The following is an 18,085-nucleotide window of genomic DNA, read 5'->3' as shown; positions in this document are numbered from 1 at the left end:
CCTGATTTGAAGTAAGGGGAAGCATAGGTAGATTTTCTCATTCTCTTCTATCTCAACAAGAAAAGATAAATAGTGGGCCAGGGGATCTAACAAGTCTAGCATTTTGTTCATGTACTATACATTTCCTCATTGCTTAGATTAAAAACTGATCAGAGAGCTGACAGTCCAATTACCTTGATTAGTTACCAGTGTTTCTACCTGCAGAAGCACTGGTAGGGTTGTCAGTGACCTCTCTGCCAGATTGGGTTTCTGGTAACATCCCAGACCAGGAGCCAAAGCGATCCTGCTCTGGTGTCACAAAGCTCACATGGTTTCAAACCCCCCGTCTTTTGTTCAGATGATGCTGGCGGGCCTGAACTCATGATATGCATGTCAAGTGGTTCAAAGAAGGGGTGAGGGTGGAAAAAGCCAGACTTATGAAGAAAGACTTGCGTGTCATGGTGTGCAAGTCTTAATTTTTGAATGATGATTAAAAAAAGGTGAAAATTTTTCCCTTTAGGTTAACGTTAAGAACAGACAGAAATTCATTTACCTGCTGTACATATTGTAAAAACTACTTGAACTGAGTCAAAGAAGAAGAACATGACTAGGAGAGAGACAGATGCTCCAATTGGCAGGAACAGGGCCTGGGTGGAGTCAATAGTCTGGATGCCTGCAAGAGAGAAAGGGACATGTTAACGACGTATGTGACAGGTACCATGCCGTGTACTTTAGGTATAGTAACGCATTAAAATGTGGACAGTTCTAGGGATTAGTGTGTACCATACAGATTAGCTAGGCCGAGTCTTTCCTTCCCAATGAGATTATGAGCTCCTTGCTCTCCTCATAGTACTTTCATCATAGCAGTTGTTCAAAAAACAAAATACTTAGTGAGTTAAACTACCACTTGCTGGTGCTAACCACCTGGATGGCAGGGTGCCAAAAAACACAAACAAAATCATGAACGTTCAAAGGTAGTGAAAATTGAGATTAGTCGATTTGAGTACATCTGTGGTGTTGTATATAGGTTTCGTGAATGAGGTGGTTTAAACTCACTGAATAAAATAATTTTTCATCATCTGTGGATTTAATATATTCATGTTCACTCTTCCCCACTGTCAATAATAGTTAAGTACAGATTTTGGGGGTGAGAGAAAGGGAGAGAACCAAAGATCTGAAAACAGCAAATCAGAAAAATTACTTTATGGAAACATTTTAAAGAACAAGTAGGATTTAGCACAGTGGTTCTCAGTTCTTGGCTGCTCATTAAAATCACCTGGGGAGCTTAAAAAAAATTACAATGTCCAGGCGCAACCCCAGATCAATTAAACTGGGGGTTAGTAGGCCCAACTAAAAACTCTCCACAAAATTTTATTTTCAGCCAGTGTTGAGAAACATTAATAGAGTATTTGATGGAAAAGTAAAACATGACAAAATCTGATAACCACTGAATGAAAAGAAAAAATTACTAATTTGAGCTTGTATGTTACTACTTCCAAATTAACCCTGCTGAGACATCATTAAGTACATGAGAGGAACTAAAGAAGAAATTTCTATTGGTCTGTTTCTTTGCCAGAGCCATACTGTTTTGGTAATTATAGCTTTGTAGTATAACTTGAAGTCAGGGAATGTGATACTGCCAGCTTTGTTCTTTTCTCAGGATCGCTTTTTGGCTATCTGGGGTCTTTTGACACACAGACCAATGGAACAGAATTGAGAGCCCAGAAATAAACCCACACATATGTGGCAACTAAATTTCGACAAAGGGACCAAAAATATACAATGGAGAAAGAAAAACTGGAAAGCCACATGCAAAAGAATGAAACTAGACTACTGTCTGATACTATACACAAAAATTAACTCAAAATGGATTACATACTTGATAAGACTTGAAACAATAAAATACACAGAAGAAAACACAGGCACTAATCTTATGGACCTTGGTCTCAGGTTTTTGCGAACTTGACCCCAAAGGCAAGGGAAGTAAAAGCAAAAAATAAATGAATGGAACTACATTAAACTTAAAAGCTTCTGCATAGCAGAAGAAACTATCAATAAAACAAAAAGGCAACCAACTGAATGGGAGAAGATATTTGCCACTGATTCCTACAATAAGGGGTTAATATCCAAAATATATAAAATACTCACACAACTCAGTAACAAAAAAACCAAACAATCCAATTAAAAAATGGGCAGAGGACCTGAAGAGACAATTTTCCAAGGAAGACATACAGATAGATATGTGATAACAGATATGGCCAACAGATACGTGAAAAGATGCTCAACAGCACTAGCTATTATATAAGGAAAATGCAAATCAAAAACATACCTCACACCTGTTAGAATGGCTATTATCAATAAGACAAGAGGATGTGAAGAAAAGGGAACCCTTATACTGCTGGTAGGAATACAAATTGGTGCAGCCACTATAGAAAACAGTATGGAGGTTCCTCAAAAAATTAAGAATAGAATTACCATAGGACCCAGCAATCCTGTTCTGGGTATCTACCTGAAAAATTTGAAAACATTTATTCATAAAGATGTAACCCCCTTCCCCCAAAATGAAAACCATATAAAAGACAAATGTATCCCTATGTTCACTGCAGCATTATCATGGTAGCCAAGACATGGAAACAACCCAAGTGTCTTTCAAAGGATGACTGGATAAAGAAAATGTGGTACCTATATACAATGGAATACTACTCAACCATAAGGTGAAATTTGTGACAACATGGCTAGATCTTGAGAATATCATGCTAAGTGAAATAAGTGAGCTGGAAAAGAACAAGAACCATATGACTTCATTCATATGTGGGATATAAAACAGAAAGCAACAAATGAACACACAAAACCAACAAATAATCTCATAGACACAAACAATAGAATGGTGGTTACCAGAGTTTGAGAAAGGGGGATGGGGGAGGGAGAAGAGGGTAAAGGGGATCAAATATATGGTGGCGGGAAGAGACTAGACTTTGGGTGGTGAGCATACAATGCAATATACAGATGATGTATTATAGAATTGCACCCTTGAAACATATTAACCAATGTTACCTCAATAAATTTAATTAAAATTTTTATATGACCTATGATAAAGAAATATTAGAAGTAAAAATCTCTCTTCATTAAATTACGGCTATGAATAAAATGTTACACAACCAGAATGAACATAACTAGACACAAAGGACTGCAATCATCAACCGACGTTTCAAACTTGCTCTTAGGTATTTAAATTTACCTCACGAAAGCTATGTAGGGATTTTGGTGAAATGAAATAAATGATCTGGAGATGAGGTCTATCCTCAATTATAGTCAAACCCATGCAGCTTGCCATGGATCATTTTAGGGGGGTGTATCTTAAAGTGTCTTACGGAAACATTTATAAAACAAAACTATGAAATGTCTAACTAAATTTCACCTAAATAGGTGTGTTTTTTTTAAATTTGAGTGCTCTACAATTGTTCAAAGAAGAACTAGAGGAAACTATAAAATTTCAGATGCCTTTTATAACAGAAAATAATAAGTTTCTCAAACAAATGATTATTTGTTATACGGTAAGAAAAAATCTTTAAAAACATAAATCTATAAATGCTAACTCCCCCCCTCCTTTCTTTAAAAGGAAGTAGCATATATAGTCTACAGACTATATATGTAGACTATTAATTATGTTGGTATAAAATATGAACAGAAAAATGAAATGGCTGGCTACAACAAACACTGTTTAGTAAGTCAGGCATTAGAAGTATTTGTTTATAATAAATCTAAATATTAGAAATTCGTTCTGCAATTAAAATGCAAAACTGAATACAAAGAACTGTTCAAGAATATTAGAATGCACAGAGTTCGTTTTTTGAAAGCACAGATTTTATTTAAACCAGGAGGTATTAGACTTCCACCAGTTTTACAGAAGGATGTCCAAGAGAGCTTACCAAACAGTGTCACAGGGCAAGTCAAGCTCCTTTAGTTGCTGACAATATGCTACCTAAAACAATGTGCACCACTTCAATACAGCATTTCCTAAAAGGTCTGGAGAAAATGGTCTTGAAGGGGAAGGGGCTACTTAGAAATGTTACCGCAAATCTAGTGACTTCAAAACAAAACAGAGCAAAGCAAAACAGAACAGCCATAATTGGAAGGACTTAAGTACAGATGCATTATCTTTAAAACCAAAATCAACATAAGAAATAGGCATGATGAAGGAATTAAAATTTATTTTTTAGCATGCAATGAACATGGCTACACGCTAACTACATATCTGGTCATAAAACAGACACTGATAGGCGGCCGGATGGCTCAGTTGTTTAGAGCGCAAGCTCTGAACTAGGCTGCTGGTTGGATTCCCACACGGGCCAGTGAGCTGCGCCCTCCACAACTAGATTGAAAACAAGTTGGAGCTGAGCTGCAGCTCCACAACTAGATTGAAAACAACAAGTTGGAGGGCCGGCCCGGTGGCTCAGGCGGTTAGAGCTCCATGCTCCTAACTCCAAAGGCTGCCGGTTCGATTCCCACATGGGCCAGTGGGCTCTCAACCACAAGGTTGCCAGTTCAACTCCTCGAGTCCCGCAAGGGATGGTGGGCTCTGCCCCCTGCAACTAAGGTTGAACACGGCACCTTGAGCTGAGCTGCTGCTGAGCTCCCGAGATGGCCCAGTTGATTGGAGCGCATCCTCTCAACCACAAGGTTGCCGGTTCGACTCCCGCAAGGGATGGTGGGCTGTGCCCCCTACAACTAGCAACGGCAACTGGACCTGGAGCTGAGTTGTGCCCTCCACAACTAAGACTGAAAGGACAACAACTTGAAGCTGAACAGAACCCTCCACAACTGAGACTGAAAGGACAACTTGACTTGGAAAAAAAGAAAAAAGAAAACAAGTTGGAGCTGAGCTGTGCCTTCCACAAGATTGAAAACAATGGCTTGACATCCTGGAAAAACATACTGTTCCTTAATATTCCCCAATAAAACCAACAACGACAACAACAAAACCAGACATTGAGCAATACATTAATGTATCATTGATAATTGTTAAGAAAGTTACTCATTTTGTAACTTTTAACCAAATATTCACTGAACACCTATTATACAGTAGGCAACATGTGGGATTTAAAAAAAAACAAAAAACAAAATGTCATTTCCAGATCTCACAGTTTCGAGTCTAAGTGGGAAGATTAAGGTGCATATTTCTATTAATGAAGAGAATTCCAACTGTACATCTCCATCGATCTCTGCAGTTCAAATAAATTATATGGGAAACCCAGTAAAGGACTTCAAGATGTCAGATAATGGGGTAGGGGTGGGGCTTTAAAAAAACACAACAAACAGTTAATAATAATTAAATGAAGGACTGAGGTGCCGGGGCTGAGGGGATCTCTATATAGGCTTCTTGGGGCAGATGTAATGATGAGACAGGAAACAGAACAAGATTAGGGAAAACCAGAAAGGACCTTGCCCCCACTTTCTTTCTAACCTTTTTTATTGTAAAGCCTAACACACAGAAAAGTACATGATATAAAAATGTAGAGGCCAGTGAATCATCACGTAGCGAATACCACCCAGGTCAAAAAACAGAACCGTGCCAACCTCAGAAGTTTGTCGCGTGCCCTCCTGGTCACTAACTACTGTCTCTCTTTCCCCAAAGGGAAATGCTGTCCCTGCTTTTATGATACTTTATTCTTTGCTTCACTTTATATGGTTTCTGCCCAAGCATGCACCTTAAAATACTAATTCGTTTTTATTTTGCCTGGCCGTTGAGCTTACATTGAATTGTGCAGTATGTTATCTTGTGTCTGGCTTCTTTCGCTCAACATCATGGGAAACATCCATGCTCTTAGGCATAGCTGTAGTTCACTCATTTTCATGTCTTTTCCACAAATTCCTTGATTTTTATTTATTCTGGGAGAGGCCAACTGCAACCTTTAAGAAACCTCTCTCCACTGCTCCCTTTCTCCTACAATCAGTTCAAAACACTCTTGCCAAAATCTTAACGTTAAATTCATACCCTCCTTTTCTTAGAACTTTCCCTCCAATTAGTCTCCATTGTTGATCATTCAAGATTTCAATCTCTTTAGAACTTACACAACCTCTTATATTTCTCTGTTCAACTTTCAGGCTGCTGTTTCTTTGATTTTTGATAAATGCATTCTATTTTCCATGCCATCCTTTTAATCTGAAATGGTATCACACTCCATAATCAAGTACTGGCCTTCTCTACAACGGCCATTTCTCTCATTATGTTGTTGCTGATTAAGTGGAGGGGACTGCATTCTATCCTAATCTGTGCTTATCACTGTGGTGTCTATGGCCCAGATTACACACTGAAGAAATTGTTGAGGATAATTGAACATAACACACAAGGTAGATTTAAGAAAGTGACCATTTAAACAACCATCTACTATTCTTTAGACACTGATCAATAATGAGAAATTAAAAAACTGATGTTACCAGGTAACTTCCTTCTACTATAAGGACTGACTTAACCATTTATTTGTTTGAGGATAAAAATTGTACTTAGATACACAGTATTGATTTCTTAGGTTTCTGTGATGCAATGTACACAGATTTATAAGGTTTAAGTACATCATTTGCATATATGCTATATAACAGAATTTTTAAAGGCGTTTCAAGAGTATAAAGTGATTTGGCTTAAAATGTTGGATGGTGAATTGCTATGTAATTATTTAACCTGAAAATCAGATATTGACACTGGGTTTTACCTGGTTCCCGGTAAGTTACTGGTATGGTATTTTACCGCATACAAGGAGCAGTTTAAGAAAAGACTCATTATATTTAAATGATTGTATTCACTGTATGTATCGTGCCTACTTTACACTGCTGAAGACAATGATCTCCAATTAAACTTCAAAGGTTCTCTGTGAATATTCTATATAACTTTATATTAGACCCCTAGTAGTTCCTCCCTATTAGGTGGTGACTTTAACCTGTCCTGTAAACGTAGTCTTTCCAATATGTAGTCTTTCCTGTCTGGCTTTTACTGAACACTATGTTTTGAGGCTCATCCACATTGTAGCACATGCTTCATTCACTTTAATGCTGAACAGCATTCCACTGTATGTACAGAGCACATTCTGTTTATCCGTTCACTAACTTGTGGATCTCTGAGTTGTTTCTACTTTTTGGCTATTCTGAATAATGCTGCTGAACATTTGCCATAAAGCACACTTCCATTTTTCAAAAAATAAGTATTTTTATAAAATCTTAAATATCAAAAGATACTCACCATTGCCTTAGTTTTACAAGTACTTCAAGTAGCTATCTTTAAGAGTCACTGAATTTATAATCAATACCTACAAGATTATCAGCCTCACCGAAGTATTTAAATGACATAAACAGGCAGATACTAATCTGCCTGCTCATCTTTAAGAAGATTAAGATCCTCAGCAGCAGGCTTTTAGGCGTGAGTTAAGAGCAGGACACAAGAAATCAGTAGTTCAGATTCAAAACTTAAGAATTAAAAAAAAAAACAACACTTAAGAATTTAACAAATTATACCATACAGATTAGATTTTAATATGCCAACCAAATCTTGAACCCAGTGAATTAACTGGGGCTATTGAAAGAATCAAATGAAAACAACTACATGTATGCAAGTTCATTGACATAAAGTTCCTTACTATTATTGGTGCTGTTGCCATTAAAAGACCCAGAAGAACTGTTATTGTCTTTCTCCTTATCTTGATTTTCAAAGTCCATATTAAGGGACCTGTGGGGAAAAAAAATGTACAGTAAGTTTCAGTTTGCTTAAGAAAGAAGTTAGAAAAATCAGTAACAAAACAATATTTTTAAATGTTAAGGTATCAGGAAAGAAAGGAAGCTCTCTTTTGAACAACTCTACAAAATAGATTGTGCCACATTTTAAAAAAATATCTACATTCCTTCCAACATGTCAGAGGTCAAGAGTTTTCCTGACTGCAAATAAACGGTTTCCACTGTGGCTGAATCTTCTGGCACATCCTTAATTACTTCCTTCTGTGATAAATATCTAGAAGGAGAAATATTGAGTCAAAGGGCAAGCACAATTTTGAGACTTCTACACAACTGCTTCCAAAAACGGACCAATTTACTCTGATCGCAGTGTATGAGAGCTCCTGTTTCTCTGTACCTTGTCAGCTTTCATTCAACAACAAATACTTGAGTTTCTGGACTGTTCTAAGTACTGGAGGGACAATAAATCATGAGGAAAACAGGCTCTTGCGGATTTTACATTGAAAAAGGGGAGAGCGATAATAAACAAAAAAGTAAGTCAAATATATGGGATACTAATGGTTAAGAGTTAAGGGGGAAAAAGCAGGAAATGGAGAGGTTAGGTTTGAAATTTAAACAGTGAAGGCAGGGAAGGCCTCCCTGGTGTGACTTCTGAGTTAAGACCTGAAGGAAGTAGTCATTGTCAGTTTGGGGGACTAAAAATGCTCTCCGCTCCAATTTAGAATTCTTTAACTTGGAACAATTTTGTGTATGTGAGCTTGCCCACTTCTTTCTTTGTGAACTACCTGTTCAAGTCTTTAGCTCATTTTCTATGTTCCTTTAAAGAAGGGTATGTGTGTGTATGTGTTTGTACAAGAAATTTCCTGTGATGGTGGAAATCTTCCATATCTGCACTGGCCAGTGTGGTCGACATTAGCCACACGAGCACTTGAAACGTGGGAATGTGACTGAGGAACTGAATTTGACATGTTACTAAATTTTAATTAATTTAAGTTTAAATAATTTGAGAGCTAAAACTATTAAAACTCTTAGATGAAAACATAGGGGTAAATCTTTGTGACCTTGGATGTGGCAATGGATTCTTATGGGAGAAAATGTTACTTATATATCTGATAAGGGCCCTGTATTTAGAATACATAATGATATCTTACAATTCAGTAATAAAAAGACAACCCAATTAAAAAATGGGCAAAGGATCGGAACAAAGATATGCAAATAGTCAATAAGCATGTGAAAAGAACATCAGAGAAATCCAAATCAAAACCACAACAATACCACTTCACATTCCCTAGGATGGCTATAATCATAACCAAGTGATATGATAGCAAGGATGTCAAATTAAAACTTTCATACATTGCTGGTGGGAATGTAAATTGGTATAGACACTTTGGAAAACAGTCTCACCATTTTCAATTTTCTGGCCCATATTCAGGTTATCTATTTCTGTGCGTGAGCTTTGAAATTGTCCATCTCATCCAAGTCATCAAATTTATTGGCATAAAGTTGTTGATAGTAGTCCCTTATTATCTTTTTAATATCTGTAGACTGTAGTAATATCACCTCTCTTATTTCTGTTATTAATTTTGTGTTTTCTCTTTTTCCTTGATTCGTCTGGCTAGACGTTTACCAATTTTAGTGGTCTTAAAAAAACCAGCTTTTGGTTTCACTGATTTTTCTCTAACAACAAAAAATATCTACTTAATTTGTTTTAGCTCTGATCTTTATCCTACCTTTTGTTTGCTTGCTTTGGGTTTAATTTGTTGGTTTTTTCCCCCTAGATTATTAAGGTAAAAGCTTAGATAGATCAGACCTTTTAATTCTATTCTAATCTAGGCATCTGAAGCTGTAATTCCTCCCCTAAGTACAGCTTTTGCAACATCCCATAAATTTGGTGTCATGTTTCATTTTCTATTAATTTGAAATATTTTCCAATTTCCTTCTTGAGTTTTTGATCCATGGAAGTGTGTCATTTTTGTTTCCAAATATCTGGGGATTTTCCAGAGATCTTTCTGATACTGATTTCTAACTTGATTCAATTGTGATCTGTTATGGACTGTTTGTATACCCACATTTGTTGAAGCCCTAACTCGCCAAAGTAATAGTTGGTGATGGGACTTTTGGGGGTAATTAGGGTTAGATGAGGTTATTGAAGGTAGGGCCCTCATGATGGAATTAGTCCTTTCTAAGGAGAGATACCAGAGAGCTTGCTCTCTCTCCACATGCATGCACCCAGCAAAGACCATGTGAGGACTCAGAGAGAAGGTGGCCATCTCTGAGCCAGGAAGAGAGTCCTCACCAGAACCTGACCATACTGGTACTCTGACCTTGGACTCCAAGTCTCTGAAACTGCGAGAAAATAAATTTCCATTGTTTAAGTCACCCAATCTGTGTATTTTGTGATGGCAGTCAGAGCTAATAAAGATTAAAGATCATACTTTGTATGCCTTGAATCCTTTTACTGAAACTTACTTGTTTTATGTCCCAAAACATGTTCTATCTTGGTAAATGTTCCATGTTCACTTGAAAAGAATGTGTATCCTATTGTTAGATGGAGTCTTTTCTAAATGTCAATCAGGTCAAATTGGTTGAGAATATTGTTAAAGCTATTACATCCTTGTTGATTTTCTTACCACTTACTTGTTCTATCAATTACTTAGAGAGGGGTATTAAAATCTTCAGCTACATTTGGGGTTTATTTTCCCTTGAAGTTCTATCAGTTTTTACTTCACGTATTTTGAAGATCATTTAAAAAATGCATAAACATTTAGGATTATTATTATATCTTGTTGATTTTATTGACCCCTTTATCATTATAAAATAAACATTCTTTGTGGTAATATTCCCTGCTCTGAAAGTCATTTTATCTAATACAGCTTTTTTTGATGAGTATAGCAAGGCATATCTTTTCCCAGTCTTTCACTTTAAGTATTTTTTATGGCTTTGTATCTACAGTGTACTTGTAAGCAGTGTATAATTGGATCTTGGTTTTTTAATTCAATCTGACAATTGCTACCTTTTAGTTGGGGTGTTTAGGCCATTTTCATTTGACTTGATCATTGCTATGAATAGGTTTGAGACTATCATGTTGCTATTTATTTTCTATTGCCCCCCCCTTTTTTTGGTTCCCCTTTACATGCCTTTTTTTGGGGATTAATACAGTGTTTATGATTCTATTTTATCTCCTTTGTTGGCTTATGAGCTATAACTCTTTCTTTTATTTTAGTGGTTGCTGTAAAGTTTACAGTATACATTTTTAACCAACACAGTCTGTCTTGAAGTTATATTATGCTACTCCATGTGTAGTATATAAACCTCACAATAGTTTACATTTATTTTTCCCCTCTCAACCTTTGTACTATTATTACCGTGCATTTTTTTACATGTTATACTATAAATGCCACAATATATTTTTGATTATATAGTTATCTTTTAAATAAGACAATTTTAAATAAAAAGAAAAAAAACCTTTTGTATTTATCAACACAATTACCATTGCTGGTGATTTTTATTCCTTCGTGTAGCTCCAGATTTTCAACTGATACCATTTTTAATTTGCTCGAAGTATTAGGTTGGTGCAAAAATAATTGCGGTTTAAAAGGTTAAACATAATTGCAAAAACCGCAATTACTTTTGCACCGACCTAACACATCCTTTAATGTTTCTTGTAGTACAAGTCAATTGGTGGTGAATTCTCCCAGGTTTTGTGTGTCTAAAAACATCTTTATCTTGTCTTCATTTTTGAAAGATATTTTTGCTATAGAATTCTGCTGACAGCTTTTTCTTTCTGTACTTTCAAACGGATGTTCCACTCTCTTCTAACTTGAACTGTTTTCAATGAGAAATCGGACGTCCATCCTTATCTTTGTTCCTCTGTACTGAACATGTCTGGCCCCTGCCCCTTCTTTCCCTGGCTGCTTTCTGGATTTTCAATTTTATCACTGGTTTTAATCAGTGTGATTATGATGTGCCCTGGTGTAGTTTTCTTCATGTTTCTTGTTCCTGGAGATTATAGAGCTTACATCTGGGGGTCACAGTATTTTTCACCAGAAGAAAAATTTTGGCTATTCTTTTTTCAAGTATTTTTCTGTTCCTTTCTTCTCTCTTTCAGAGACTCCAATTATTCATATATTAGGCCACTGGAGGTTGCTGTCTGATGTGCAATGACAGCTCAATGATACTCTTTTCATTACATTTTTTTCCTCTTTTCTCTATTTCGGATAGTTTCTATTGTTGTGCCTTCCAGTTCATGAATCTTCTTCTGCAATGTCTAATCGCTATTAATCCCATCCAGTGTATTTTTGACCTCAGGCATTATTGTTTTCTTCTCCAGAAGTTTGATTTGGGTAGTTTAAAATATCAACTTAACTTTTTGGACATATGCAATGCAATTATACTATCTGTTTTGATGTGCTTCTCTGCTGTAATTCTAACATGTGTCAGCTCTTAGTTGATTTTGATTATTGTCATCACTGGTTATGTTTTCTTTCTCTTTGCTACCTGGTAATCTTCACTTATATGTCAGACATTGTGAGTTTTACCTTGTCTCAATATTTTTACATTCCCATTAGTTGTTTGATATTTTTATAGTCCTATAAATCTTCTTGAGCTTTTGTTCTGGGATGCTGTTACTTGGAAATAATTTTTTTTTTTTTTAATTTTGGGGGAGGAGAAAAGGACTTTATTGGGGAACAGTGTGTACTTCCAGGCCTTTTTTCCAAGTCAAGTTGTCCTTTCAATCTTAGTTGTGGAGGGTGCTGTTCAGCTTCAAGTTGTTGTCTTTTCAGTCTTAGTTGTGGAGGGTGCAGCTCATCTCCAGGTCCAGTTCCCATTTCTAGTTGCAGGGGGCACAGCCCACCATCCCTTGCGGGACTCGAACCAGCAACCTTGTGGTTGAGAGGACGCACTCCAACCAACTGAGCCATCCCAGAGCTCAGGGGCAGCTCAGCTCAAGATGCCGTGTTCAATCTTAGTTGCAGGGGGCACTGCCCACCATCCCTTGCGGGACTCGAGGAATTGAACTGGCAACCTTGTGGTTGAGAGCCTGTGTTCCAACCAACTGAGCCATCTGGGAGGCAGCTCAGCTCAAGGTGCCGTGTTCAATCTTAGTTGCAGTGGGTGGAGCCCACCATCCCTTGCAGGACTTGAGGAGTTGAACCGGCAGCCTTGTGGTTGAGAGCCCACTGACCCATGTGGGAATTGAACCGGCAGCCTTTGGAGTTAGGAGCATGGAGCTCTAACCGCCTGAGCCACCGGGCCGGCCCCTACTTGGAAATAATTTGTTCAGGACTTGGTTTTATGATTTATTAGACAGATCTGAATCAGGGTTCAGTGTAGGGTAATTATTCTCTACCACTGAGGCAGGACCTTTTTGAACACCCTACCCAATGCCACATGAATCATAGTTTTTCCAATCTAGCTGGTGGGAACAAGTACTTTTTCCTCTAAACCTTTCCCATTATTCTTTCCTCAGCCTTAGGTAATTTCCTCGCATGCATGCACTGATCAACACTCTGATGAATGCTCAAAGGACCCATCTACAGATCTCTGGGGTTTTCTCTCTTTGTAAGCTCTCTTCTCTTTTGTATCTGACTTACTAACTCTACCTGCCTCAGTCTCTCTGGACCCTCTGCTCCATCTCCTTGACTTTGAGAATCTTTCTTCCTGTACCATGACCTGAAAACCATCTTTAATTTTTGTTTTAAGCTTATTTTTGACAAATAAAAATTGTATACACAGATAGTTCCTGACTTTATAGTTTGACTTACAATTTTTCGACTTTATAATGGTGCAAAAACCAGCTTCAGTAGAAACCAGCTATTCTCAAGTCTCATCAGAAGAGAAATTGATGACCCTGTCGCTATTGCATCTCCATCATCCAACAATTAATTTCAGTTCAATGCTCCAAACATTCTTAAGGCCCAGTGTAGTTTCAGCTGTGTATGTTAATGGCAAGTATCCATACAACCATTCAGTTTTCATTTTCAGTACAGTATTCAATAAATTACATGAGATATTCCACACTATATTATAAAATAGGCCATGTTAAATGATGTTGCACAACTGTAGGCTAATGCAAGTGTTATGAGCACATTTGAGATAGGCTAGATAAGCTATGATGTTCAGTAGGTTAGGTGTATTAAATGCATTTTTGACTTACGATATTTTCAATTTAATGATGCGTTTGTCAGGCTGTAACCCCATTTTAAGTCAAGGAACATCCGAGGTCTGACAATTAAGTTCATGAACTTGTCTCAATGATGTTGCTAACCTTTTTTGATATCAGAGGGATTATTCATTATGAATTTGTACCAACTGGACAGTTAACCAAGTTTACTATTTGGAAGTGCTGAAAGGGCTTCATGAAAAAGACGAAAACGACCTGAACTTTTCGCCAACAATTCATGGCTCTTGCATCACGACACTGCACCAGCTCACACAGCACTGTCTGTGAGGGAGTTTTTAGCCAGTAAACAAATAACTGTATTGGAACACCCTCCCTACTCACCTGATCTGGCCCCCAGTGACTTCTTTCTTTACCCGAAGATAAAGGAAATATTGAAAGGAAGACATTTTGATGACATTCAGGACATCAAGGGTAATATGACGATAGCTCTGATGGCCATTCCAGAAAAACAGTTCCAAAATTGCTTCGAGGTGTGGACTAAGTGCTGGTGCTGGTGCATAGCTTCCCAAGGGGAGTACTTTGAAGGTGACCATAGTGATATTCATCAATGAGGTATGTAGCACCTTTTCTAGGATGAGTTCATGAACTTAATTGTCCAACCTCATATTTAAGGTACACAACATGATGTTTTTATATACCGTATTTCCCCAAAAATAAGACCTAACCGGAAAATAAGCCCTAGCATGATTTTTCAGGATATACCCTGAACATAAGCCCTACTGTGTCTTTTGGAGCAAAAATTAATATAAGACCCAGTCTTATTTTCGGGGAAACATGGTATATATACATTGTGAAATGATTACCACAATCAAACTAATTAACATCATTACCTCCCACAGTTGCCTTTTTCTTTGTGGTCAGAACACTTAGGACCTACTATCTTAGTAAATTTCAAGTCCACAACACATTCGTATTAACTATGACAGTCACCATGATGTACATTCAGAGGATGCTACCCTGGAGAGGTCAGAATTCTTCCTGGAAGGGACTCCACCAAACTACTAGGCTCAGGTCTTACTAATAATGCTCTTTACTTCATAGTTTTCCAAATCCTCTGACTCAAAAATCTCTTGCTGAATTCAAGAGATGTGCCCCTCTACTAGAATAGCTTGACTTCACCTGCCATTTGGTTTCACGTACTTTTACCCACTCTCTCAAGCTCCCTTATCTGTCACTGGTTCTGAAGAAGCCTCTGCTCTTCCTGCCCTGTCACTCCCCCTCAATCCCGCCCATCTGCTGGCAGGGTGGCCCAAAAGCAGATCTACTCCTCAGACATGTATTTCGACAAGTACTACGAGTACCGGCATATCATGTTACCCAGAGAACTTTCTAAACAAGTACCTAAAACCCATGTGATGTCTGAAGAGAAGTGGAGGAGACCCGAGGTCCAACAGAATCTAGGCCAGGTTCATCACATGGTTCGAGAGCCAGAACCACATAGTCGTCTCTCTAGACTTCTTCCAAAAGATCAACACAAATGAAGTACATCTGGAGACTGTCAACTAAATCTTTTTCAAATGTAATGTGTATGTGTATATAAGGTAGTATTCAGTGAATACTTGAAAATGTACCAGTCATTCATCCGTACCTGTGCATAAGCTGTATTCTTCACAGCAACAGAGCTCAGTTAAATGTAGCCGCAAGTCGGTTACTGTAAGGTGTTTAAAATTTCTCGTAGTCAGTTTTTCTCTTAATATAAGTGCCTATTTGACTTTACCTGTTACCTTTGTTAAGTTTGTGTATTGAATTAAAAATAAAAAAGAAATTCCTTTCAATAACAGAGATAATTTTGAAACATCCCTAAATATTAGTAAAGTAAGCAACACATTTATAAAGAACCCATGGATTAGAAAGCATTTGAGATCTTGCTCCCTGGCATACGAGTATGTTATCAGTTTGGCTCAAATAAACTCTTATAAAAATTAAAAACAAAAAAAAATCCCATGGGTCAAAGAAAACACCCACCAGAGAAGTTAGAAAATATCTTGAATTGAATGAAATGAAAATATAACAAAAGTTATGGGATATAGTTAAACCAGTGCTTAGATGAAAATCTGCTGCTTTAAATGACTATGTTAAAAGACAAGCAATGTTTCAAATCAATTAACTTGAGCTTCTACCTTAAGGAACTAGAAAAAGAAGCGTAAACTAAACCCAAAGCGAGCAGAAGGAAGGAAATAATAAAGATTAGAGTGGAAATCAATGAAAACAGAAAAAAAGAAGAGAAAAATCAATGGAACCAAAAGTTAGTTCTTTGAAAAGATGAACAAAATTGATAAACCTTTAGCTAGACTGACGGGGGCCATGAGGGGTGAGAAGGTGGAGAGACACAGACGACACAAATGACTAAAATAAAAATGAACGGGATCATCAGTACTGACCAAAATAAATTAAATGATTGTAAGGGAACAGTATGAACAAACTGGTGCCTACATGAGACAATTTAGAAGAAACGGACAAATCCTAAAGACACAAATTACTGAAACTGATTCAAGAAGAAATAGAATATCCAAGTAGACTTATAAGAAATAGAATTATTTAAAAATCAACCCACATGTAACCGTAAAAGAACTGGAATGGCTATACTAACATCAAACAAAGTAAGGCTTTTACAAACAAAAAACTGTCACCAAAGAGGGTCATTTTATCTCAGTCAATCCATCAGGACAATATGTTATAAACATACAGAAAGTGAAAAGACAAACCCACAGGCTGGGAGAAACTCTTTGCAAACATTTACCTAATAAAGGACTTGAATCCACAAATATATAAAGAACTCTCAAAAGTCAACAATAAAAAAGACAACCTAATTTTAAAGTGGGCAAAAGATTTGAACAAATACTTCACCAAAGACACCCAGATGGTAAATAAACACTTGAAAAGATGTTCAACACCATTAGTCACTACGTAAATGCAAATCAAAACCACAAGATATCACTCATATCCATCAGAATAGCTATAATAAAAAGATAGATAGGGCCGGCCAGGTGGCTCAGGTAGATGGAGCGCTGTGCTTTTAACGCCAAGGTCACTGGTTTGATTCTTACATGGGCCAGTGAGCTGCACCCTCTACAGCTCAGATTGTGAACAACGGCTCTCCCTGGAGCTGGGCTGCCGTGAGCAGCCGGAGGTCGGTGTGAGCTGCCGTGGGCTGCTACTGGGCTCCTGGGCTACTGTATGCTACCGTGTGCTGCCAGCAGCCAGCGTGAGGTGGCCGGCAGCCAGCGTGAGCTGCTGTGGGCTGCTTGCTGTGTGCTGCCATGAGTGGCCAGTGGCCAGCGTGAGTAGCCAGCAGCCAGCGTGAATGGCCGTGGGCTACCATGGGCTGCTGTGAGCTGCCGGCAGCTGTTGAGAGCTGCTGTGAGTGGCCGGCTGACAACCAGCGACCCACTGCCTCAGCCGGGGGTGGGGTGGGGTGGGGGCCGCAAGGCTCATCACACCAGCATGGGCCAGGGAGCTGTGTCCTACACAACTAGACTGAGAAACAACGGCTTGAACCAGAGTGGGGCAGGGGGAGGCGGAAGAAGGGGGAAAAAAAGAAAAAAGACAGATAGTTTACAAGAGAAACTGCAACTCTCATACACTGTTGGGAGGAATGTAAAATGGTACAGCTGCTTTGCAAACCTGGCAATTCCTTGAAATGCTAAACATAGCACATTACCATATATTATATATATACCATATAAGCCAGCAATTACATTCCTAGGTATGGATGGAAAGGATATGAAAAAACCTATGTCCACACAAAAACTGGTACGTGGAATGTTCATAGCAGACAAAAAATGGAAACACCTTAAATGTCTATCACTTGATGCACGAACAAGAGAGTAGTATTTGGCAATAAACAGGAATGAAATACCGATGCATGCTACAACACAGATGAACTTTAAAAAAATTATGCTAAGTGAATGACGCCCGTCACAAAAGGCCACATGTTATGATTGCCACTTATATGAAGTGTCCAGAATAGGCAAATCTAGAAAGACAGAAAGGTAAAGATTTGTGGTTACCTAGGACATGGGAGAGAGGGAAGGGGATTGACTGCTAATGGGTACAAGGTTTCTTTAGGGATGATGAAAATGCTCTAAAATTGGGCTGTGGTGATAGTTACACAGCCTAGTAAAGTATACTAAAACCACTGACTTGTACACTTTACATGGGAGACCTTGATGGTATGTATACCTCCATAAATGTTTTTTCTTT

General features: G+C 37.9%; 1 protein-coding gene and 1 pseudogene across 1 annotated transcript in view; one reads left to right on the top strand and one right to left on the bottom strand.

Moving 5' to 3' along the window:
* SPPL3 (signal peptide peptidase like 3) overlaps positions 1-18,085 on the bottom strand; it is a 107,582-nt gene that overhangs the window by 16,586 nt on the left and 72,911 nt on the right. Inside the window, exons 3-4 of the mRNA XM_019727866.2 lie at positions 7,608-7,696; positions 533-652 (exon numbers count right to left, since the gene is read on the bottom strand). Of these exons, the coding sequence (XP_019583425.1) occupies positions 533-652; positions 7,608-7,696 (209 nt within the window). The remainder of the gene's footprint in view (positions 1-532; positions 653-7,607; positions 7,697-18,085) is intronic.
* Positions 14,814-15,568, top strand: LOC109445465 (cyclin-dependent kinases regulatory subunit 2; annotated as a pseudogene).

The sequence above is a fragment of the Rhinolophus sinicus genome, linkage group LG16, assembly GCF_036562045.2.
Source record: "Rhinolophus sinicus isolate RSC01 linkage group LG16, ASM3656204v1, whole genome shotgun sequence".
Classification (NCBI taxonomy): domain Eukaryota; kingdom Metazoa; phylum Chordata; class Mammalia; order Chiroptera; family Rhinolophidae; genus Rhinolophus; species Rhinolophus sinicus.
This window is presented reverse-complemented; position numbering and strand designations above follow the sequence as displayed.